Source organism: Hippocampus guttulatus, chromosome 2 (assembly GCF_054856545.1).
Source record: "Hippocampus guttulatus isolate MCC_2025c chromosome 2, RoL_Hgut_1.0, whole genome shotgun sequence".
Classification (NCBI taxonomy): Eukaryota; Metazoa; Chordata; class Actinopteri; order Syngnathiformes; family Syngnathidae; genus Hippocampus; species Hippocampus guttulatus.
This window is the reverse complement of record NC_141262.1, coordinates 1,945,461-1,969,911: the sequence shown is the minus strand read 5'-3', so window position 1 is coordinate 1,969,911 and position 24,451 is coordinate 1,945,461. Positions and strand designations below refer to the sequence as shown.

Here is a 24,451-nt window from a genome sequence, read left to right as displayed (position 1 = left end):
AAAGCGGTTGAAAGAGCCGCCTCACTGGCTGTTATTAAGATTTGTTGTGACTAGCAAAAGTAGGCTACATTTAATTAGCTAAAGATGTTTACTTTACCATTGATGTGCAGTTGTGTAACTTAAACCAGTTGCACTTTGCAGTAGGCACATCATACTTTAGCTTCTTTAATTAATTGTGAAATGATTACCATTTTTTCACACCTTTTTGGAATCATAGATGCTGTTGTTATTTTAGATCAACATTTTTTTTGCGCTGATTCCGAATGTGCCCTTTTTTTTTTTTTGCTCTCGCAAATCATGTTTTCATATAATATAAATGATCTAATTCATTCACTCATTCATCTTCCGAACCGCTTTATCCTCACTAGGGTGGCGGGGGGTGCGGGAGCCTATCCCAGCCGTCGTCGGGCAGTAGGCGGGGTACACCCTGAACTGGCTGCCAGCCACCTGCAGGGTACTTACAGACGAACAACCATTCATGCTCACACTCACACCTTGGGACAATTTCCAATGTTCAATCTGCCTATCATGCATATTTTTGGAATGTGGGAGGAAACCGGAGTACCCGGAGAATCTAACCGGGTTAGATCTCTCACGAGCGTACTCCGGTTTCCATTCCCACCTTCCAACAACTATGCATGATAGGCAGATTGAACATTGGAAATTGTCCCAAGGTGTGAGTGCTGCAGCAACTGGAATGGTTGTTTCTAAAATGTCATAGCTATAAAGTACAATGCTTGGTAAATTCTGTTTTGTGCAAGCTTTTATAGGTCAAACATAAAAACAAAAAATGAAACCATCTCAAAAACCTGAAAAAAAGTGACGGGACAAGCATTGCATGGGATGATACAGGCCCCTCCAAAAATGTCTGAGCTGAATCCCTGGCATGGTATGATGGAAGCATATAATTTATGTAAAAAAATATATATATATTGAGCTGAAGAATTAATTGAATTCAAACCGACATCACATACAATTTGGAATTTGGAAAAAGAAAAATGCTTAATTTTTGATCAGTTGGTACAGTCTTTATTTTGTTATATAAATGGACAGTGTATAATATATATATATATATATATATATATATATATATATATATATATATATATGTATTTATATATACACACAGTAAGGTGAAAGCATTTATGATCTGATACTGATCATTCTAATGCAGATATATTTTTTGCTTTTGTTTGTTAAAAAAAATACATGTAAAGAGGAACTTGAGAAAAAAATCTGACATAACGAATCACAATCGCAATATTGAAGGAGTTTGGGGGAATCACAATTTGAACCGCTCAGCCCTAAAAAAATGACATCATACATCTCGTTTAATGTGACAACATCCATCCGGCAAAGTGCACATTTCGTGTTTTGGAAAAATGTAATCAATAACTTCTGAGCTGCGTGCTTGAAAGCTGCCGTTGATCTTTAGTAGCAATTTGAAATGAAAAAGAAGCGCAATTACGCGTGACCAAGCCACAGCGGCGTAATTGGAGATTGTGCTGAGTGAATCGGGAAATGTTTGCCGCCGTGATGGACTTGCAGGAGACAATCATTGTGACTAATATGTTGAAAGACGCGTCCTAATAGGGTCTGAACGCAGCCTCGGAGGACACATCCACCGATGAGATCTTGTTTACTCGCCTCGTCGACTCGTTCGCGTGCTTCTCAACCGTCAGCCTCTGTCCCCGTCGTAATTGTTTCATTTGTATGCTAGCAGAGTGTCAGTAATCAGACGTTGAATCATTTCATGCAGCACATTAAAGTCGATTTTTCCAGTTTGTATTTTAGGTGTTGTATTTTCTCCTAATTGTATGCCTGCAGATGTGCATATACACGAAGCGGAGGTTGAATGATTTAACTGGAAATGTGGCGGCCCCCGCTTGGACTGGCCCCCTCTTGCGTCGTACCTTTAAATAAATGCGGCCATCTGTGCGACTCCCTGTTGTTCATTCCATCACCACCACTTCTCCATTTTCAAACAGTACATTCAGAGCCACGGCGACAGCCTTTGTCGCCCGCGATCGACTCTGGAGCGATATTATGTTTTTGTCAAATATTTTTGTAATTTTGTATAATTTTCATCTTATAATTTTATACTTTTTTTCTAATCTGTATTTTTATGTTGAATGTTGTTTTTTTCAAATGTTTGTCTATTTTCCATCTTTTTTTAATTGTTCATAAAAAAATATTTGCTTTTTTTCAACCTTTTTCTGCAGTAATTCTGCATGGATTGTATAGTTTTTTAAAATTGTCTTGTTTAATATAAATAGTCAGCTTGCCGGATCCATACGCGGATTTGCTGCTGGCTGGCTTGCACCCTGCTCAGTAGCTTGCACGCTTCCTTTCTGCTGTCTCCCGCAGGGTATTTTGATGTGAACGTAGTATGGCATGTATCAAAGTGTCGCTTTACATTTGATGTTTCATCGATGGTATTTTGTTATTGTAAATTAGACACACCGCAGAACCTGTTCCTTCCACAAAAGCTAATCCTTCGGTCCATTCGCCCTGAAGTGTACCATACTTGTCATCTTTTTTTCTTTTTGCCATTTTATTCATCGAAGAAGGATTAGCTTTGAGCTAATGACATAGTGGGATGATTCAAAAGGGGGCGTTTACCTTTTTCCCCGGCAACGGCCAACGTAGGCCAGTATCATCCAATTAAAATTGCTGCTGCCGCCAGCTGCATCCCTGAACAGGACATGAGCAGTGAAAAATCGATGGATGGATTAAACAAGTGAGAATATTTTGTTTTATCTGCGAGCCAGATGCAATCATCAAAAGAGCCACACCTGGCTCACGAGCCATAGGTTCCCGACCCCTGCTCTATATAAATATAGAGAGATATATACCGGTAGTTATATATTTCTACATATATAATTTGAACAAAACACTGGTCTAACTTGTTCGTAAGACACAAAGATCTGAAAATGTTTTTTTTAAGTAGAGATTTCTGAAAAGATGACTGCTACTGTTTATACAAATGCCATTCCCCAGTTCATCACACAAGAAATACTGTTGTACCAGTGTGTTTTGCTCCCGTGTTTGCCCAACCTTCAATAGGTTTCATTATTTGTGAGTGCTTCTATGCAAAAACACATATTTGTATAATTTGCGGGATAATCTCCTCAAAAAACAATAATTTGAAACTCGAAGGCAATTAGTCTAATTAGAACAATAAATAGTTCAATGCAGCTCATTCATGGCCTCCAGCATACATAAATAATGAATATTATTTTTCGCCATGAGTGGAAAACCTCCTCGGAGGAACCCATATAAATCAGACGTCAAACCGTGTATATATATAAAAAAAAAAAAAAAAATCCTCGTCTCACCCCTCGGGTGGTGTCCGTCCCTCATTCCGCTCGGGTCCTCTACCAGAGGCCAGGAAGCTTGAGGGTTCTGCGCAGTATCCTTGCTGTTCCCAGCACTGCACATTTCTGGACTGAGATGTCCGATGTTGTTCCCGGGATCTGTTGCAACCACTCATCTAGTTTGGGGGTCACTGCCCCGAGTGCTCCGACCACCACAGGCACGACTGTCACCTTTACCTTCCAATATATATATATGTATATATGTGTGTGTGTATATATATGAATATATATATTTATATATGTGTGTACACACACACACACACACACACGCACACACAGACATAACAAAAAGTCTGTTGAAAACACTTTGGATCTTTCGAGTGTTAAAATGAACCAAATCATTTGCAAATCCAACAACTGACTGACTCCGGATAAAAGAAAACTTCCTCGCACTGAACTCAGTGGTGAGTCGATATAGCCCCCCGGGTAAAAATAAACAAATAAATAAATAAACCCCTGGCTCAGTGAGGTGGAAGTCATCAATGTTTCAAAGCCGAGCGTGTTAGAGGCGTTCCTTCGAAGGGATGGAGAAAACTCTTAGGCCTCAAATAGCTTCTCATATAATGTTCACAACTTGTTTATGCCAGCAGGAGCTAAAGTGCTGTCACTGGCGCAGCGATTAACAGAGGGAGGGACCGCGTGAAGTGGGGCGAAAAGGGAGCAATCTTTTTTTCTTCACATTTACAGTCTCGACTTAAGGTTTGTCTTCACCGAGTCAAAAATGTAATTTCCAACATTTCTTTGTCAGCAAAGTGGTGCCATGCTGGTTCCACGACAGCGGGGGAGGAAAAAAAATCTGCGACCGGTGGCGTCTTTAATGAAATCCGTGCCTACATTAGCACGTTTTTGCATGACAACAGGTGCACTAAAAATACACCTGCAGTGAAGACCAGTAAAAGTGTCGTTGTCATGATATAATCTCTATTGTTCTGCATGTCCCCGTCCTGGGTACGACGTTAAACTGCATCCAACTGGTCCTCCAGGTTGGGGGTTGGGCGTGAGGTTAACAACCTCACCCTGTAAAACAAAAACTTGTTACAGAAACAACAAGAGGAAGCCATTCCGGTAAACCACGGCGAAGAAGAGACGGCACATCCTTGGATGTATCTATGACGGGTCCGGGTGAAATCCAGCCGGAAGCCCGACCCCTGATGACCCCGGAATGTGCGTACAATGTTCCAGTCTGGTCGCATGGACCAGGTGCTGAAGAATATGAGGGACTATCGCCTAGACATCTTAGGCGTTAGTGAAATGAGGTGGTTGATGGAGCAACTTTTCTGTACTCTGGGAAGCAAGACCACCATTCCTATGGAGTCGGCATCATCCTCTCCAGCAGTGCAGCAAAAGCATTGATTGGATGGAAGCCGGTGAATGAACGGATTATTACAGCAAGGCTCTACACCAGATATGCCAAAGTAACCATCATACAAGTCTATGCTCCAACTGAAGCTGCCTCAGAGGACGATAAAGACACTTTCTACAACCAGCTCCAGACCATGCTTGAGGAGATCCCCAGTCATGACATCAAGATGCTGATTGGAGACTTCAACGCTAAACTGGATAATGACAGAAGGGGCCTGAATGCCACAGTTGGACCACATGGGTCTGCGAGCTCCACGAACGACAACGGGGAGAGACTGTTGATGCTAACCAGTACCAATGGCCTCAGCATTGACAACACCTTTTTTGAGCACAAGCGGATCCACAAAGCAACCTGGGTTTCACCTGGTGGCGGGACCTGGAATGAACTGGACTACATCTGCATCAACACAAGGTGGCGCTCGTCATTGCTCGACGTTCGCTCCCACAGAGGTGCAGATGTGGGTTCAGACCACTTCCTTGTGGTGAGTAAAATCAAGCTGAAGCTGAAGAAGGTGAAAAAGGTGCAGCCCAAGAGCCCTTACGCAGTGGACAAGCGAAAGAAAAACAACATCTCAGAAAGCTTCTGTGAGGAGTTGAATAGGAAGCTCAAGGTACCACCACACCTTGCAAACATTGAGGAGCAGTGGAGTATGTTCTCTTGTGCCATTGCTGAAACTGCGGAAGCAGTTATAGGCAGAAAGAGGGGTACCAACAAAGCGAGATGGATAACAGACAACACCTGGAAGTTGATTCATGAAAGGAAAGTGGCCAAGATTAAAAGAGAACAAAAGAGGTGGCTCCGGAGCTGGAGGACGGAAGACGAGGAGTACAGGCGCTTGGACAAGGCAGTGAAGAAGAGTTGCAGGAAGGACAAAACACAGTGGCTAGAAGAGAACGCAAGAGAGGCACAGGAAGCAGCAGAGAACAACAACACAACGACCCTATACAAGATCGTGCGGGAGCTAACCAACTCCAGGAGCAGCTCTAGCGTGCCAATCAGGAGCAAGGATGGCAGGACACTCCTAAGCGACGAGGAGCAAGAAGCAAGATGGCTGCAACACTTCAGGGAGGTTCTCAACCAACCAATGCCTCCCGTGCTCTTCAATTTCGATCAAGAGACACCAGCTCCAGCTCTAAACATTACATCGGAAGAGATATCCGAGACTGAGGTTGCCAGAGCAATCAAGGGCCTTAAGAACAACAAGGCACCGGGACTCGATGAGGTAGCTGCCGAGCTGTTGAAACATGGCCAAGACGCTGTTGTGGAGAGCCTTATGCACCTGTTCAGCCTGATTTGGCATGCTGAAGAGGTTCCTGCCGACTGGAGACGTGGGGTCATTGTCACGCTGCCTAAGAAGGGAAACCTCGCAGACTGCAATAACTGGCGGGGCATTACACTGCTGTCAATCCCCAGCAAGGTGTTCTGCAGTGTTCTGTTCCATCGCCTTAAAGACGAAGTGGATAACATCTTGAGGGAAGAGCAAGCCGGCTTCAGGAAGGGAAGGTCTTGCGCCGAACAGATCTTTACTCTTCGAAACATCATAGAGCAGTGCCATGAACTTCAGATACCACTTATAAGATAAGATAAGATAAGATATCCTTTATTTGTCCCACACTGGGGAAATTTACAGCCTCCAGCAGCAAGAATGTGGGTAGAAAGAAGAAAGAAGAAAAACAAGCAGACACCGTTCAATTAAGTGCAATGTAAATACAAAAGGGATAAATCGCAGTGCTATTTACAATTGTTTTTCACATCATGTAATTATTATTATTATTATTGTTGTTATTTTTATTCAACAGCCTGACAGCAGTCGGTAGGAACGAGCGTCGGTATCTCTCCTTCTTGCAGCGTGGGTGTAACAGTCTCTGGCTGAAGGAGCTACCTAGTGCTGTCAGGGCGGGCTGGAGGGGGTGGGAGTTAGTAATATATAGTATAAGATATAGTTCATGATCAACTATATCGATTTGAAGAAAGCCTTCGACAGCATCACTGTGGCAGATTGTCCAGCTGTATGGTGTACCCCTCAAGTACATCAACATCTTCAGGTCATTGTACCACAACTCAACTTGTCGTATCAAAACCACCAGTGGCACAACTGATGATTTTGACCTTGTCACTGGTGTAAGACAGGGTTGCATTCTGTCACCTCTACTCTTCATCATCATAATTGACTTTGTGATGAGGAAGTCCATCACAGGGGCAAAAGTTGGTATCAAGTGGGGAGGGAGCAGACTAGCTGACCTGGAATTTGCAGATGATTTGGCTCTGTTAAATCACACCCAGCCCGCACTCCAGGAGTTGACCAACAATCAGCATGAGCACGGAGTTAAGGTCGGTTTACGAATAATCCAGGAAAAGACCAAGGCCATGGCCATCGGACAGCACCAACACATCAACCACTCACTCTGCACCAACATGACATAGAGTACATTGACAGCTTCACATATCTTGGGAGTAACATCTCAAATACAGGTGGTGTGGAGAAAGACGTCAACAGTAGACTTGGTAGTGTTCCAACGCCTCCGCAACATCTGGTCATCGAAAGCCATCACTACGACTGCCAAGCAACACCTCTATATGTCAATGGTCATCCCAACGGCGATTTACGCCTCTGAGACATGGATGAAGACAGCCAATATTACCAACAAGTTAGATGTCTTCCATCGGCGTTGTCTGAGATCCATCCTGAGGATCTCATGGAGAGACCACATCACCAACGACGAGGTGATGAGGAGGGCAGGAGAAGCTGAACTGTCAGACATTGTCTCTGAAAGGAGAAGGAAAATGATTGGCCACGTACTCTGACTGCCAAGAGAGAGCCCGGCAAGTGTGGCCATAGACTGGATGCTCGAGGGTGGAAAGAGGAAGAGCGGTAGGCCAAAGAAGACGTGGAGACAGACTGCCAAAGAAGACCTCAGTGAGATGGCTGTCAGCTGGCATGGAGCAACAAGGGTCGCTAGTGACTGGAACAAATGGAGGTCACCCAATGTTCCAAATAGGAACGGGTGGAACTAACTAACTAACTCACTTCTGCATGTCCTAGTAAAGGCATTTCGGTGAAGAACCAATCAAAGCGGGGTTTATAACATGGTTTACCGATACAAGTGTTTCAAACTACACAGATAAACACATTTTTACATTTTATTTTTTAACCACGGATGTTATATTTTTATAGCTCCGAGGAGTCATTGCTATTTGCAACGATCTAAACTGCCGAAGGAGAAGACATCAGACGATACGTTTCAGACTTTTGAAACTGATACTGTACTGTTTCAAGTCACAACTACTGTTTCCGCCGTTTAGTATCTCTGAAAGTGTTTTCTGTTTTCTCATTACCCGTGTGTGTCGCAACAGCAAAAAAAGACTTAGAAAGACTTAGAAAGAACAGAACCATCATGTGCGTTCCTTAAAAAGAAAAGCTACTGAAACATGTACTGTCAGCTGATCTTATTGTGCTCTTCCAAATTGGCATCTGCTCACTTCAATTGTTAGCCAAAGACATGTTAAATCCTGAATTGGGCCAAAATACATTTTCTTGTCTTATCTTTCAAACACAAGTACCATTAAAAAAAAAAAAAAAAAACAGAACAAGAAAACACTATGGTGGTGGTGACTATCAATCCGAACTGGGGCATTACAGTTTTAAACAAATACAGTAGCCCTCTTATATTGGATCTCATTAGATAATCTCGGAGCACACTAAAGAACATAGCGTGTCGTGGGGAAACAAACATTTTCTCCCTCATGTCGTTTGACAAGCAGACGGTCGTACAAAGCGTCCCGGTGACAAATGAGGGCGCCCTTCAACGACCCTGCCGGTGGCACGGGAAGCTTGCCCCTGCCGCGTCGTGCAAATTCACGGAATAATCATTACGCCGGAGAGCCGCCGGGAATTAATAAAGTTGCAAATTGACTCCATTCAGGTCACAGCACGCTTGCCTGTGTCACTGTGGATGTGTGTGTGGAGGGAAGACGACAGAGGTTCTAAATCGGTTTGTTTACGCCAAGATGCTTTCCCCCGGAATTGAGCCCTGCCATATTAACTCTTTCCGCCTCCCCATCTAAAATAATGTAAAGTCATTCCAGTATGTTTTGTGTTGCCATCATCGAAACCTTTTATAACCCTTCCCATGTGTTTGTTTCTTTGGTACACCAAAATTGCTCATGGGTCAGTGTGACCTGCTGCATATCTATCATCATTCAAAAATAGATAAATCAATAATGCCGAGCGACAAAACAAAATACACCACCACACCATGACAACCAGTCCAGTCATTATTCAGAGTCACTTGCTTAGTCTTGATTTGGACTTCCTCTTGGCTCCCCAAAGTCTTCATCTTGACTTGGTTTCAACCCCTCAATCATGATCATGACGTGGCCTCGGCCCCTCAAGTTCTTGGTCATGACTTGGTCTCTATTGCTTTAAGTCTTAGGGACAAAATTTCTTGCCCAGCGCAAGTCTCGTGCAAAGTGCAGTCTTACTGTGCGCATGGGAGAAGTTTTCTTTCTTAGACTTGCACAGATAGAAGTGGGTGTCATGCACCATAGTGGGATGGAACACAGCCGACTCCAGACCAAATTCACAAACATGGTGAGCTAGCCTTGCACCGGCACGAAAATGAAAATGCTCTTGTTTTTACACTGACTGCATGTGCACCCGTCCACCAAAATAGGGCCCCGCGCAGGGGGAGTGTAGTAAAAAATGCCCTCGGTCTGTCGGAATACCCAGCCAGGCACAACACAGTCTGCCAAATTCCCAAACCCCTGAGTCTTGTCTGGTCTAAAGCCCTCAATTTCTTGATCTTTTATTACCTTTTAATCTCTTTTACAAATTTCTGCTTTGTTTTTCTTCTTAATGTGTTTGTTTTAAATCATGTATGCTTGGCTTTAAAGTGCACATCTTATCCCATGTTTTAAACTCTTGTAAAGTGTCTTTGAGTACAATGAAAAGCGCTATCAAAATTAAATGTATTATCCATCCATCCATTTTCCGAACCGCATTATCCTCACTAGGGTCGCGGGGGTGCTGGAGCCTATCCCAGCCGTCTTCGGGCAGTAGGCGGGGGAAACCCTGAACCGGTTGCCAGCCAATCGCAGGGCACACAGAGACGAACAACCATGCGCACTCACACTCACACACCAATTTAGTGCGTTCAATCAGCCTGCCATGCATGTTTTTGGAACGTGGGAGGAAACGGAAGTACCCGGAGAAAACCCACGCAGGCCCGGGAGAACATGCAAACTCCACACAGGGAGACCGGAGCTGGAATTGAACCCGGTACCTCTGCACTGTGAAGTCGACGTGCTAACCACTGGACTACCAGGCCGCCTAAATGTATTCTCATTATTATTATTATTATGATTATTATTATTTTCTCCCTTAAAGTATTGGTCTTCAAGGTTTGGTCAGAACTTGGACTGAAACCACTAAGTTCATGATGTTTTCCCGGTTCCTTCACATCCTGGTCTTCACTTGATCTTGAGCCCTGATCTCAATCCCTCAAAATCCTCATCTAGACTTGATCTCTGCTCCGAAATCTTGATCTTGATCTTGACTTGGTCCCAGGCACTCAATGTCTCGGTCTGAGTCACTCAAAGTCTTGGTCTTGACTTATTCTCACTTGCCACAGACTAGGTCTTGAGTTGGTCTGAACACCTCAGGGAAATTCTGCAGACCCCTCTTCAAACCTTTGGTAAATAGTTTTGTAACTGTTGGAGAACACTATTGATTATGAACAACTTCCAGCCAAAGCATTTGCTCATGTCAATGGTTAAAAATGTGGATATTGACAGTTTCAATATGTGTCAACATTCCCAGCAAGAACCCAATTTATTTCAGAGATTTCTACATATCCAAGTTACTCTCTGGTATCATTTTGGAGACCGTTTTCTAGTTTATGGAATAAAATTTGTGCGCATCCACTGAAAACTTAAACCTCTTTGAAAGAGAAGGCTTTTACTTTCCAAAATAGTAATCAGAGAACGTTAAATAATTCATGAACTTCCATGTGGGGTATGTCTATTTGTGTAGTGTGCCATGTTTTGCCACAAAAACAAAATTCGGATTGCGTTAAAGCAAATAACGTGTCTTCTCTTATCTGTAATCATAAAATGAACAAATCCGTGTGAGTTTTGTCGAATTTGAGTCCCCTCCAACTGAGGAGTCATCGTCGTCGTGATATTTAATGGCATTAATGGCAGACGTGAAAGACACAAACTAACGTATCATATTGATGAAGGGTGGGGAGAGTTCCTTAAGAGAACAGCATAGGTCCAGGTCAAAAGCAGCAGTTTTAGCCTTTCATATGTTTATGGCTCTGTGATAAACACATTTTGACAGATCTTTACATCAGATCACCCTTAGGCCGGTCAAATCATGTTGCCCTGTCTTGGACAATTTACGACTCGTCAGACTCCAAATCAGATTCTGTGCGCTGAAGAAAATATTCAATAAAGTTTATTGAACAAAGTTACAAATGAAAAAGAAGGTCTCTGCTCCTCAAAGGCTCGACCTTCACTCTGTGTCAATCCCTCAAAGTTTTTGTCCTTACTTGGTCTTGACTTCTTGAAATCTCGATCTTGACTTGTTATCAGCTCCTCAAATTCTTGCGCTTGACTTGGGCTTGGCTGCTTAAATTCTTGTTCTTTTCTTGCTCAACCAAATCAAAGTTTTCATTTTGACTTTATTGAGACTCCTGAAAGTCTTTGTCTTGACTCATTTTGAACCCCTCAAAGCCTTTGCCTCAAAGTAGGTTTGATCCAAAGCCCTCAAGACTAGTCAAGACCAAATCTGCAGGGATAACAGTGCTTCCCCTATGAACTGTAAGATTTTGACTTTCATGGAGCTAATTACATGATATCAAACGCTCACTCTCTTGTTCTTGACTTGTTCTCAGCTCCTTGAAATCTTAAGTTTAACTTGGTTTTGTGTTGACTTGACATACCCACTTCAAGTCCCAAATTTGACTCAGTTTAAACCCCGCCAAGCCCTGGCTTTGACTACGCCTCACCACCCCAAAATCTTGAACTTGGTCTCTGGTCCTTCAAGTTTTGATCTTGAGTTATGCCAATGTCAGACCACACAAATGTAGCCCGATTTTGAGCTATCCCTCAAAGTCTTAGTTGTGACTCAGTCTTGACCCCTCAAAATCTATCGTGTGTATATTAGGTACATTCACCCTGTACGATCGTGTCTTCATATTTGCAACTGTACAATTCTTGCTGACATTGCAGAAGTACACGTTTAACTGTTTCTTCCCTTTGCGTTTCTAGGTTTGATGGCCCACCATGGCAACCCGCATCCATGCGAGCACAAGTACTGCGGTCTGGGCCGTCGCTGTACCATCAACCCGCAGACGGGCCAAGGGGAATGTAGCTGTTTGAATCACTGCAAACCTCACGACAAGCCTGTGTGCGGGTCTGATGGGAAACTTTACCCCAACCACTGCGAGCTGCACCGTACATCCTGCTCGGAACATCGCAGGATTACCATCGTTCACAGCGAAGAGTGTCTCTACAAAGGTAGGAGCTCATGTGACCTTTAGTGAAGTATGCTGGGATTTTGTGGATACTGTATGCAATGAATAGTAACCTTTACGGAGGCTGATGAGGATCCAATGTCCCGTTGCCCTCCGACTGGATGATAGAGAGATTTTCACTAATGCTGACAATATACCAACATGAGGTGCTTCAGAATTGTCCAGACAGTTCCATGCCGAAATGTCCTTGCTGAGCTCGACAACCAATGACGTTGAAACTGCAGCTATTAACTCGTTGAACACCTCAGGAGTTGTTTGGAATTTGACCCAAATTTTGAGAAAGGAAAACTGAAACCATTTGATCACAGCTGAGGTCATGCAATTCAAAATTTGGCTCCATTTAGGGGTGAAATATGAAAAGTTAAATGCAAGTGTCAGTGTCTCAACCACGAGTGCACCTGAATTCATACAAGTGAGATCGTATGTTTCAACCACCATACCATGCAAAAATAAAATCGGGTGGTGGGTGTGGGGTTGCCTCAAAGGTCATCACCATATGCTTGTCTCAATTGTTTTGGTGAGTTTTAATGTCTATTGTGCTAAGGTAATACTTTAAAGTTGTACAGCTATAAAAGGGTTCGGTTTGACCTCGGAACTTGACGAAAAGTTGACTTTTCAATGTATAACAGAAACGTTACACTCAAAGAGCGACAGGCTTTGAAGCAACAACTGATCAGCAGCCAAATGTCAGTTGCTCCGCCCGTCTGTTTGGCAGCCTCCCAATCATCATTACTGGCTCCCCCTCTAATCTTTGGTACTGTCGGAAGTCGGTTCCAATTCCGGCATGCAGATAGCGAAAAGTGCAGACTGTGGGCCTCTCTGACTTATGGACTGAATAAAACGGCAATGCTTCAGTAAAGTTGATGATGTGATTTCACACCGGTCAAAGGCATTTTTATGGGGCTTGCTGAAACAACACATTCCAGGATGATGTCTAACTGCAGTTAAAGTAGGAAAAGATGAGACATTGTCCTTGTAATGTTAGATTAGCGTAACAGTAAGTCTCTCGATATGAGCCACCATTAATGGAACAAAGCGGCTGTCAATCAATCCAAAAGTGAGGAGATGATCACAGATATGAAAACCTTCTAATGGCTAATGTTTCCATATCTGAGCAGCGGAAACAGGACCTGGCTCACTTAAGAGGATAATGGAAGACATTTTAATTTTGTGCAATGACTTTTAATGCCGTTGTTAGGGTTTTATGTTTGATGTCCAATCGTTCAACTTCACCGTGACGCTCGTACATGCGAATGGTCATAAAAACTACATGAATTGTCACCATGCCGTGTCATCCCTCTGCCTCAAATATGTCATTCAAATTCAAATTCAACTGAGTCTAAAAATGTCTGAAATGAGTCTAGAATCTCCAATTCAAGCCAAAATGCTGAAAATAATAACATGGCCGCTTCAACGCAAAATGTCTGACTTTCTCTGTCTTTTCAGGGATGGCTTTTTGAGACTTTGCTGTAAATCTCCTCATGATAGGCATGTCTACCAAATTTAGTGTTGCTGAGTCAAACTGACTCTGACCTTGTGGACTTATAAAAGGTCTGTGCATTATGGCAAGTCATCAAACTTCACCGCCTAACTCTTTTCACATGCAATGAGGAGAAGTTATCACAATTTACCTTACATACTGTATGTACGCATATGTCTAGAAGTCATTTAATAATGCAATATAACAACTCATTATTTTTCATGTACATTTAATTAATTTAAAAACAATGTTAAAAGTAAGATAGCTGGATGCCATATTTATTAAACCCGTCACTAGACTGACTAGACTAGACTGTCACGTGTGTAAACATTGGACTAGACTGTACAATGATGCATACACACAACTATAGAGAATTATAAAGAATTAATCTACATTGTTTTGAGCCAAGACTATGAAATAAATCTATCAAGTGAGATTGTTGTTTTGATGTGAAAGATGTAGAGCCTTTTGATGACACAAAATACACTTTGGAGAACAAGTGAATCAGAAAACTGCAGCAGACAGTGCTCTTTTGCAAGCCACACACGCTGCAATTAATTTGTCCTCCTGCCAAGGATGGGTTATCGATTTTATCGATACCACTACTCGTAACGACACTGCTTATCTATCTGGTCTCATAAAGGTATTCTTATCAGTACTTTTTTGTTTGTGTTTAGAAAAACACTAACAACGAAATTATGAGAACTAAACACTGCTTGGGCGGTCCGGTAGTCCAGTGGTTAGCACGTCGGCTTCACAGTGCAGAGGTACCGGGTTCAATTCCAGCTCCGGCCTTCCTGTGTGGAGTTTGCATGTTCTCCCCATGCCTGCGTGGGTTTTCTCCGGGTACTCCGGTTTCCTCCCACATTCCAAAAACATGCATGGCAGGCTGATTGAACACTCCAAATTGTCCCTAGGTGTGAGTGTGAGCGCGGATGGTTGCTTGTCTCTGTGTGCCCTGCGATTGGCTGGCAACTGGTTCAGGGTATCCCCCGCCTATTGGCCGAAGACAGCCGGGGATCTGCTCCAGCACGCCCCACGACCCTTGTGAGGATAAAGCGGACCAGAAAATGGATGGCTTAACACTGCTTTTTTTGTCAATGTACTACAACGCCATCAATGTAAAATAAGTAAAAGTAAATTTGAACATTTTATAAAAATTCTTTTGTGTAAAAGGAAACTTGTGTAGAGGATCAAGGCTGGAACATGCGGTTGGGCTGGAAAAAGCACTTGTGTGAAATGCATGTTTTCTATATGTTTGTTGAGACTGCTTGTGTTCCCTGCCCCGTGACATTTTAATGATCGATTGCCCTTGCGGCAACGTGCAGTGAGCAGCAACGTTGCAACGTCATTCCTCCGTCCCTCTCGTCTCCAGGCATAACTACTCAAACCAAGATTAACCAAACATTTTTTAGTGCAACGTTTGCATTCATTGTAAATTGGTTAGTCGTGCCTAGAGTGAAATGCTCTGCTTCTACGTTCTTAGCAACAGAGCTATCCCAATGTAAAGGACGCCAGCCAGCTCTGTGTGAGTATACGTTATTAAAACCTCACTCCTCGGAGCCTTGAAAGCCGCTGACGTTGTGGCCTGGGCTCCCAAGTTTCGAAGCTAAAGTAGGTCGGGCTGGGATGTCAGATTCACCGTCACCGATAATTATATGGCACAATGGATGTTTTTAAATAATACTACGTATCATTTTGTAATGTGATCACATAGCACTACATTGGCAAAGGAAGGATTCACAGGTGCCTCGCGCACGGCAAGGCCGTGGCGCGAGATTGCTCGACTCCAATTGTGGAGGGTGGAGCTTATCGACACTGCAGATTTTAAAAATTCAGCCCCGGGGCTAGATTAATACCAGGGCTCGATACACATCCCTACAGTCCTACCTTGGCTCCATGAAGATGAGAGTGCTGCTTTAGTCCTTTGTCTCAGAGGCTTAACTTAGGAGCGCGTACTTGGGCTCCCATTGGTGGACATAACGCCCACGATGCCGCCGCCGCAAATGGCATAAGGGTTGTGATGGCAATTAAAGCTCCCACTTCTTGCTAATCAACAATACTTGGCATGGCATTTCTTTTTAATGTCACCTGCGTGGCATGTCTCCCGCCCAACTGTAAATCATTCTTTGTCTCAGAAATGTTCACGCGTGTGCCTGCTTGTTCTTATGTGCACATGGACGCTCGACTAAACTCAGTTCACTTTTTGTAAGAATTGTGGAATAACATGCCAGTGTGCACCTTGTTGGCTGTTTTTGGTAGACTCTGCACATTTTTGCTCTGCATTCTGGCATTGTTTTTCTTTGCGTCCCCGTCTTTGGACAATATATGTTTATTTTCCACCAGTAAATTACACACCCTATGTCCTATTGGACCCATCATGGACGAAATCGTGTATTGAATATAATGCCATAAGATTGAAATATATCAATTTTGAGGTCGATTTTTGGAGCTCATGCTAAGTTGAAGAAGACTTCCTTTCATGTAATCTATCTTTCTCATACAGTGCTTCTCAAACTCTTTACATCAAGTACCACCTGAATTCTCCTGAGTGTTTATCTATGATGCTTGTTTTATTTATTTATTTTTTCATGCAACACAGTTTTTTTTCTTCTCTACCCCCCCCCAACTTTGCTGCTGTAGACTGCAAATGTCCCCAATGTAGGACAAAAAATAATTATCTTAAGATAAGATTATCCAAAACCAAGACAAAGTTGATATGTACATTACCACCTGGCTTGAATTTACAAAACAATTATATCCTTAAACAATGGCTGAGGATGTACGCCACAAAAAAGGTCTCTAAAAATGTGACCTCAAAAACCAACAGCTCTTCAAGATGAAAGGCAATTGTACAGTATTTTACTTCAAAGGTAAATGCAACTGAACTGTACTGGGAGCCGGTGCCCACTCATGGCACACTTTGAGAATCATTGGTCTCCTATACGTGGTTCAAATTAATTAGCGATCAAACAAATATATCGAGAGCAACTTTATCTTTCAAGGAGCTTTTGAAACAGGTCAATATGATGAGAAAATGGATGCTTTGAACCAAAATATCAGACTTTCTGTTTCTTTTTCGTCTTGGTTTCTTGAGGCTTTAGTCATGCTAGAGAGTACACCAAATTTCATGTTGCTAAATTGTGTTTGACTGTACAGCTTTCAGTAAAAGTTTTGAACCCCTGCAGCGCAATTTTTTTTTTCCCAAGCCAAAATGTCCACAAGCACCTTGCAGCAAACACAGTTTTGATATCAGTACGTGCTGGTGCTCCCAATGCCTCAAACTGAATCCCTTCAAAATATATATACATCTAAATGATAGTGACCAGATGAATAAATCATCATGTTTTAATTCGCAATGATGCAGATGTGCTTTGCCTCTTGAATAGATACCTCACAGCCGTGTGTATTCGCAAAGATAGAATGCCCAAAACAACACATTATGCGGAGAGCAAGACATTTGGACTGCGGCGTTTCTATAGGCTTTCCATATTCTCAGTCCCCCTCTGGTACTTTACATAGCCTGTAATCTAAAAGACATGCATAAATACATAAGGCGAGCTATTAACATACTATATGAGAGTGGAATCCCAGATGGAATATTATGTTGAATGGACGGAGGCGTTTAGCATCCGAGAGGTGCTGCTACTATTGGTTTTGAAGCAGCACAGCCACACTAGAATTTTTCTGTTCTGTTAGTCGAGGTGGAGGATGTGACATGCTCATGCCACTCTTGACCACTCTGTGCTCTGACAGTATTAGGTGAGGTCTATTTTATTTTATGCAGCTGGAAAAGGGGAGGGGAAGGGCAAAATAGGTGATTTTAGTTGAGGCGAATATTTGTTCAGTTGGTCGATTGATGTGCTTTGTCTTTTGAATACATTTATTTATTTATTTTAGTTTGGAGAGGTAAATATGGCTATTTGAGGGGAGATATTATTTATACACCTAGTTGTCATCCAATGTCAATGCAATGAATTTTGGTCAAATTAGTTTTAGATGATGGATGGCAAAACAATTGATCTGAGGTGAGGTAAGTATTTGTTCAATTGTTCGATCATCATGAATTGTCTTTAGATTTTTTTTTTTTTTTTGGGGAGAGGTAAAGTACATTTATTTGAAGTGTGTGTGTGTGTGTATACAAACACTGACATGGCTGAATGCTGCATGACTGCATCGAATGGTGCACATGCAATACATCCAAAACAACATTGATGAAGAGCAGTAATTAGGATCTTCCCATAAACATACTGCTTCAAACTCCCCTGGCAGCACCAACAAGAACATCAACAACAAGAAGCAGAGGCCTCTGGAGAGCCTCCGCCATAACAAGGCGTCTGTCTGTCTGTCCCGATGGAGCTGGAGTGTGCAGGGGGGGAATGCTTGCTCTCCTTTAATGACTTGTTGGCATTTGATAGTTAATTATGAGGTCATCCTGTAGGCGTTGTCTCCCGTGTGACAATGATTTCACAGGTGGCTTGAGGAGGTTGTGCTTTTATGTACTTTATCCAGTGTGGGACAAATAAAGGATAACTTATCTTATCTTATCTTATCCGTTATTCGTGTTGCTCTGGACTTTTAAAATGGGCAGATGGACCAGAAGAGAGAGAGAAAAAAGAGAGAGAGAGATGCATATTGTTTCATGATTTCTTTATTACATTATTTTTCATCCATTCATGCATTTTCTGATCCACTTTATCCTCACAAGTGTCGCAGGGGGCGCTGGAGCCTATACCAGCTGTCTTCGGGCAGTAGGTGGGGGACACCCTGAACCAGTTGCCAGCCAATCGCAGGGCACACAGAGACGAACAACCATCCTCGCTCACACTCACACCTAGGGACAATTTGGAGTGTTCCATTTGGAATGTGAGAGGAAACCGGAGTACCTTGAGAAAACCCATGCAGGGAGAACATGCAAACTTCACACGGGGAGGCCGGAGCTGGAATTGAACCCGGTACCTCTGCACTTTGAGGTCAACGCGCTAACCACTGGAACACTGGGCCGCCCCATTATTTTTCAAATATTATTAATTAACATTGTACTCTCCATAATTTCATTGGTTTGTTTATCATTAAAATATTGTAAAAAGTGTACCGGTAATGATGAATTTTTCAGTTACATATTTTCCTTTTTTTTTTAAATTAAGCTATTTTACGCCTATTACATTATTATCAAATGTAATTGTAACTTCCAATGATACTATTTTTTAAATTATTTATTGTCAAGAAACCAATTCCATTACTATTTAATAAACATCCATCCATTTTCTGATCCGCTTTATCCTCACATTTTGGAACGTGGAAAGAAACCAGAGTACATGGAGAAAACCCACGCAGGCACGGGGAGAACATGCAAACTCCACACAGGAAGGCCAGAGCTGGAATTGAACCCTGCACTCATTCCTCACTGTGCATTTAGAGATGGCATATGGATGTTCACATTGTTGTCAGCCGATCAGACTTTCCTCTTCTTTTTGCTTGAATGAATATATCATGCATTAATTTGACACACCTTTGATGTGCACTTGCTGGCAAAAGAAAACAGAATCAGGTCGTTTGCAGGTCATTTAGCACCATGCTCTCCATAACATGCGATGTGATAAACCAGAGAGGGGGCCCCCATCATCCGGGCGCACCCCAGCCCAGTGTCGAATGGAATTCCGCGCGGACGGGGAGCGGTGTCCCCCCCGCCCGCTAACCTTGATCAACCGGGGGGCGGCGGCACTACGGTATCGCCGCATCTAGGCGGGATTCTGACTTAGAGGCGTTCAGTCATAATCCCGCAGATGGTAGCCTCGCACCATTGGCTCCTCAGCCAAGCACATACACCAAATGTCTGAACCTGCGGTTCCTCTCGTACTGAGCAGGATTGCTATTGCAACAACACATCATCAGTAGGGTAAAACTAACCTGTCTCACGACGGTCTAATCCCATTCTAAATCATTTACACTTTACATCTCAGTTTGACAAGCATGTAATCTTATTTGCTTGCAGGCTGATGCAGGTCGGACAACGGGTGTGTGCGTTTGCCTACGTGATCAATATGCTTATTTATAGTACGCCGGGCTTGAGACCTCGCAGTATCGATTTGCATGTTCATTACAGGCTGCGGAATGGGCCCATTATTCCTCGCGCCAAGACCAAACAATCATATGACAAATTGGCCGATTAAGCATCTTCGATGTTTGTTCCCTCCCCGAAGCACTGTATGAGACACTCATGACGTGGAGGCACACGATTCATCGACATTCATTACAGGGAAGCTCTGTGGAGCATTCACAAGGACGTAAGATTTCATTGACTCTGCAGGCAATGTTTTGAGACATTTTTAACAGTACTATATTAACTGTCATGAAAGTTTCAAAGGAGGTTCAAGTGTCTTCAAGGAGTCTGCATTGCTGAAATTTCAAGCATGATTCGAATGTCGCTTCACGTCATTCATCCCTCCCTCCCTCGCTTGAGTCTGACTAAAGCCACGCCCCCTCACTAACATGCGCGAGTGTGATTGACAACCATGGCCATGCATAATAGCATGCCATTTTGAAAGTGCATAGTCATGATAAATAGTCAAACACAGCAGACATCTAGCTTCAACAGAATAGCAGCCCGAGCAAAGCTCAGCGAGCATTAGCAATGTCAACACGTCAATGTTAACCACGGCTGCTACGTTGGTAGCATGATTAATTTGGAATGACACTGAATGTTAAATATTGTTGTTGCTTGATGGTGTGTGAAGTGCAATTGTATTTGTTTCGTTGATCGAACCTCTTGAAAAAACACAAGAGGCAGCAGAACAGTGACTCCTTCGGTGTTCACCAAACTCTTGTCGCTCTTGACGGAACCTCTTTTGATGTCACCAAAATAAAAATGAAAATAAGAAAAAGCAATGCATGCTTGCCAAACTGAACTAAGGTGCGATCTTGGAGGTGTATTTTCCCATCGAAAATGTCCGCCCAACTCTGAACTTCTAATCGAACAGTATACGACCTATTCCACTGAATATGTTTTGTGCTACTTTAGAGGCATCACAAAAAAAAAAAAAAAAAAAACTGAAGAAAAAGCGTGATGTCAGTTCAAAGGTTTGTTAACTTTTGAAGTGGCTTCGATTTCTCTGAAATGTGTTGCTGTTTATGTATATACTAGTGATGGGTCCAGCGACACCAATGCGTTGACGCATGCGCCGGGCTCACAGAGCAAACCACGTGTCGGTGGTGCATGTGCTGCTTCATTACGTCACGTGATTGACACGTGAACTGCACCGGCGCAGTTTAGACTGCATCGGCTGCGTTAACACAGTCCAGGCTGCTAATTGACACATCGGCTGCATTGACACAGTCCAGGCTGCTAATTGACACGTGAACTGCACCGGTGCAGTTTAGACTGCATCGGCTGCTTGGCACAGTCCAAGCTGCGCCACTTAGTCCAGGGGGCGTCGACTCAGTGCAGGGGGCGTTGACGCAGCAAAAGCCCGCACAGTGTATCCTAAGGAAGCGCGTCTGGCGACACGATGCAGATTGCCGAAACAAGCCAGACCTCACCCTCGCTCGAATAAAAATATATGTTTGGGCAATACGGAAAACACACTGATTATCAGAAAAAATGTGTCCGTCTGACTTCGAGCGTCATGTCGGCTGTCATATAATAGGCTATTATTATATGAGAAGTGCTTTATGAACGTTTGTACTGTACGTCATACTCCAGTTGATTGAGAGGTCCCGCCTATAAGGGGGAGTTCCAGAAAGTGACTGCGAGTGAGCACACCGCATGTTTGATGACTCTGCCACGTTGCTATTAAAAGTCACATAAAACGTAAACCTTGTCTGCTGACCATCATTACATCGGCTAGGCTAGTTTAGCTGTTGTCGTAGTTCAAAGCTTAATATGTGGCGTGGGTTGGGTCGGCGCCGCGAGTACGTGCTCGCGCTCACACGCTCACAGCAGAGAGCAGCAGACTATCGACTGCTGAGACGCGTTTCACTCGAGTGACGTTGCTACAGTACGTGCATATTATGGAGCAGCTTCCGGAAAAATACAAATTGTCCGCCGTGTAGAGCCATTTTGATCTCCTTTTGGAGAATAAGGTATTTATTAAAATCTCCTTGTCTCTCCAAGTGCCTCTCGGATTTTTGACATGTCTTATTCTATTGTGTGTGTGTGTTCTCCACAACAGGGGAAATAGCATGCATTAAACGCAACAGACTGAAATTTAAAACACTGGAGCATTTTATTTTTCTAAATCAAAATTTGTGAAGACAAAGCCCACAAGCATCCTCATTCACATGATTTTCACATTATTGAAACACATTGAATGATACAATATGAATGCATGGATGTGAATGATATTGTCAAGGGTCAATGTCATCTTTATTGTCAAATATGCTTTATGTATGACATGCAGCATAGGTGAAATTTCTTCCTCTCAATCCTCAGTGCATACATGCATGCAAACATGCTGTGCATTAAACACACACAGCTAAGAAAGGATAGCAGCTACACTGTATAAAAAAGACATGTAATCTGAACAGTATAGACAATATAAACAATATAAACAGCATAGACAACAACATAAACAATGGCGCTTGTGGCTATTGTGGGTAGAGTGAGGTAGTGCATTGTATACATGTCATCATCAAATCAGTTTGTTCAGTCTGTCAAGTGGGTTGGCTGCAGGGATTTTGAAGGTCCAGCAGGTGGCAGTGGTCAGCGACACAGTATCAGTACAGTATCAACACAGTGTGTCATTGTGTCGACACGCCTCATGAGGCCTCATGGACCCATCACTAGTATATACTGTCACGTTTGCGTGGTGGTGGTGGACCCCAAAAAGCAGGCGGGAGGGAGGAGCCGGGTGTACTTGAAAGAAGTGTATTGATAAAACACAGGAAATAAATCCAGAACAAACAAAGTCATGAAAACAAAAAGATTCCAAAGGAACAAACCAAAACCATGGCTTTGGCAAAAAGCTCACAGGAACAAAAACATGACAGTAGCATACAAACAGCCACAAACAATGACCGGTCGGCAGGGAGTCCTTTTCTAGCCACTAATTACCTAACGACCAACAGGTGTGCAGCTGCAGGGAAAAGCCCCACAGTGCCACCTGTTGGTCACAAAAGGAAACATGACATATACTTACTGTATGTACTCTATTCATTGTGCTTGTGAGAGGAGCTCAGAGGAGGAGCTACCTGCATGTTTTTTCATAAGCATTACATTATTTATTGAATAATAACTGACTGCCACACCAAATGATAAATGTCCCGTTCTGTAATTTTGATGCTTTGAGTTTTGCTTCACATGACACGGCTGGTGGATTTCATATTTGTTTGTTGTTTACGATGATACTAATGCAGCGTGTTATACCGGAGACAAATTCCTTGTGTGTTCTACATACTTGGCCAATAAAGATGATTCTGATTCTGATTCATTGTGCTAGCGGGAGGTGCTACGGTGAGGAGCTAAGCTAACCTCTGGCTGTGCAATTTGCATGAAAGGACTGCGACGTGCCGCTGTTCGTTTGTCAGTTTGTTTTTTCTTTTATGTTATGTGAGCAACTTGTAGGTGTTTGTCTTGACGTTTACCATTTTAAAAACGCTTTAGCGTGCCGCTGCTCGTCTCTTTGCTACCGCACACTTGAGGAGGAGGGAAGAAAGAGAGCTTCGGCTGGGTCACCGTAGCGTGGGCCTCTTCTCATATCAAAGCTATGAATAGTCCACTCCACACCGTCCCCATCACAACCTTCCCTGTAGGACTTTCTTCCCGTGTGATTAAACTATACTCGGGGACTCAAGTGTGACCTTTCTTATACCTTTCATAAAATTATCATTAGACCGTATTAAAAGTTCCCCACTTATCACAGCGTGAGTGCAAATCGCCACGGAGACCACGTCGAAAGTCCAAGTCACTGCGCGTGCTTTCAGGACAGGTCTAATAACATTGATAACAACACAATAGGCTGAGCTTTGTGGAAGGTTGAGCATTTAAATAGTCGTTAATTAAATTAAAATGTGAAATGCATCAAATTGTCATCAAAGATTACATTGTGAAAGATAATGTTTACTTATTATCTGTTAAGCTTTTTTAATGAGCATTTTTCAACCAATATACCTGTATATGATTCAGGACATTTGTCATTATTCAATGGCAGTTTTATTTGTCGAATGAACTTTATTTGACTCTTTCATTCTCCAAACACTTTAATTGCCATTTTGATTCATGTAATTGATTTGTTATTCATTTAATTGCATTTTGATGGATGTTATTGCCTTTGTAATTGTTTCATTGATCAATTAAAAGCATTTTTTAAAATAAAGTAGCAGTTATATTTACTTCAGACAGATTTTATTTACTTAGACATTCATATTTATTTAATGACATGTATTTACTTGACAAGCTTTTTTTTAAACAGAATTTTCATTTTTAAATGTCAATATGTATTTAAATTCCCTTTTTTTGTTGTTTTTAGCATTGTCTTGCATTCTTCACATGTAATCACTGAATAAGATTTGTAATTATTTACTGCCATTTTTAAGGATTTATTCATTCATTTTCCGATCCGCTTATCCTCACAAAGGTCGTGGGGGCTGCTGGAGCCTATCCCAGCTGTCTTCGGGCAGTAGGCAGGGAACACCCTGAACTGGTTGCCAGCGAATCGCAAGGCACACAGAGACGAACAACCACCCGCGCTCACAC

The 24,451-nt window shown here is 42.7% G+C and overlaps 1 protein-coding gene and 1 pseudogene across 1 annotated transcript in view; both read left to right on the top strand.

Moving 5' to 3' along the window:
- Positions 1–24,451, top strand: part of fstl5 (follistatin-like 5) — a 151,428-nt gene that overhangs the window by 42,996 nt on the left and 83,981 nt on the right. Inside the window, exon 4 of the mRNA XM_086106122.1 lies at positions 12,013–12,261. Within this exon, the coding sequence (XP_085962248.1) occupies positions 12,013–12,261 (249 nt within the window). The remainder of the gene's footprint in view (positions 1–12,012; positions 12,262–24,451) is intronic.
- LOC147208206 (protein CFDP2-like) lies at positions 4,487–10,327 on the top strand (annotated as a pseudogene).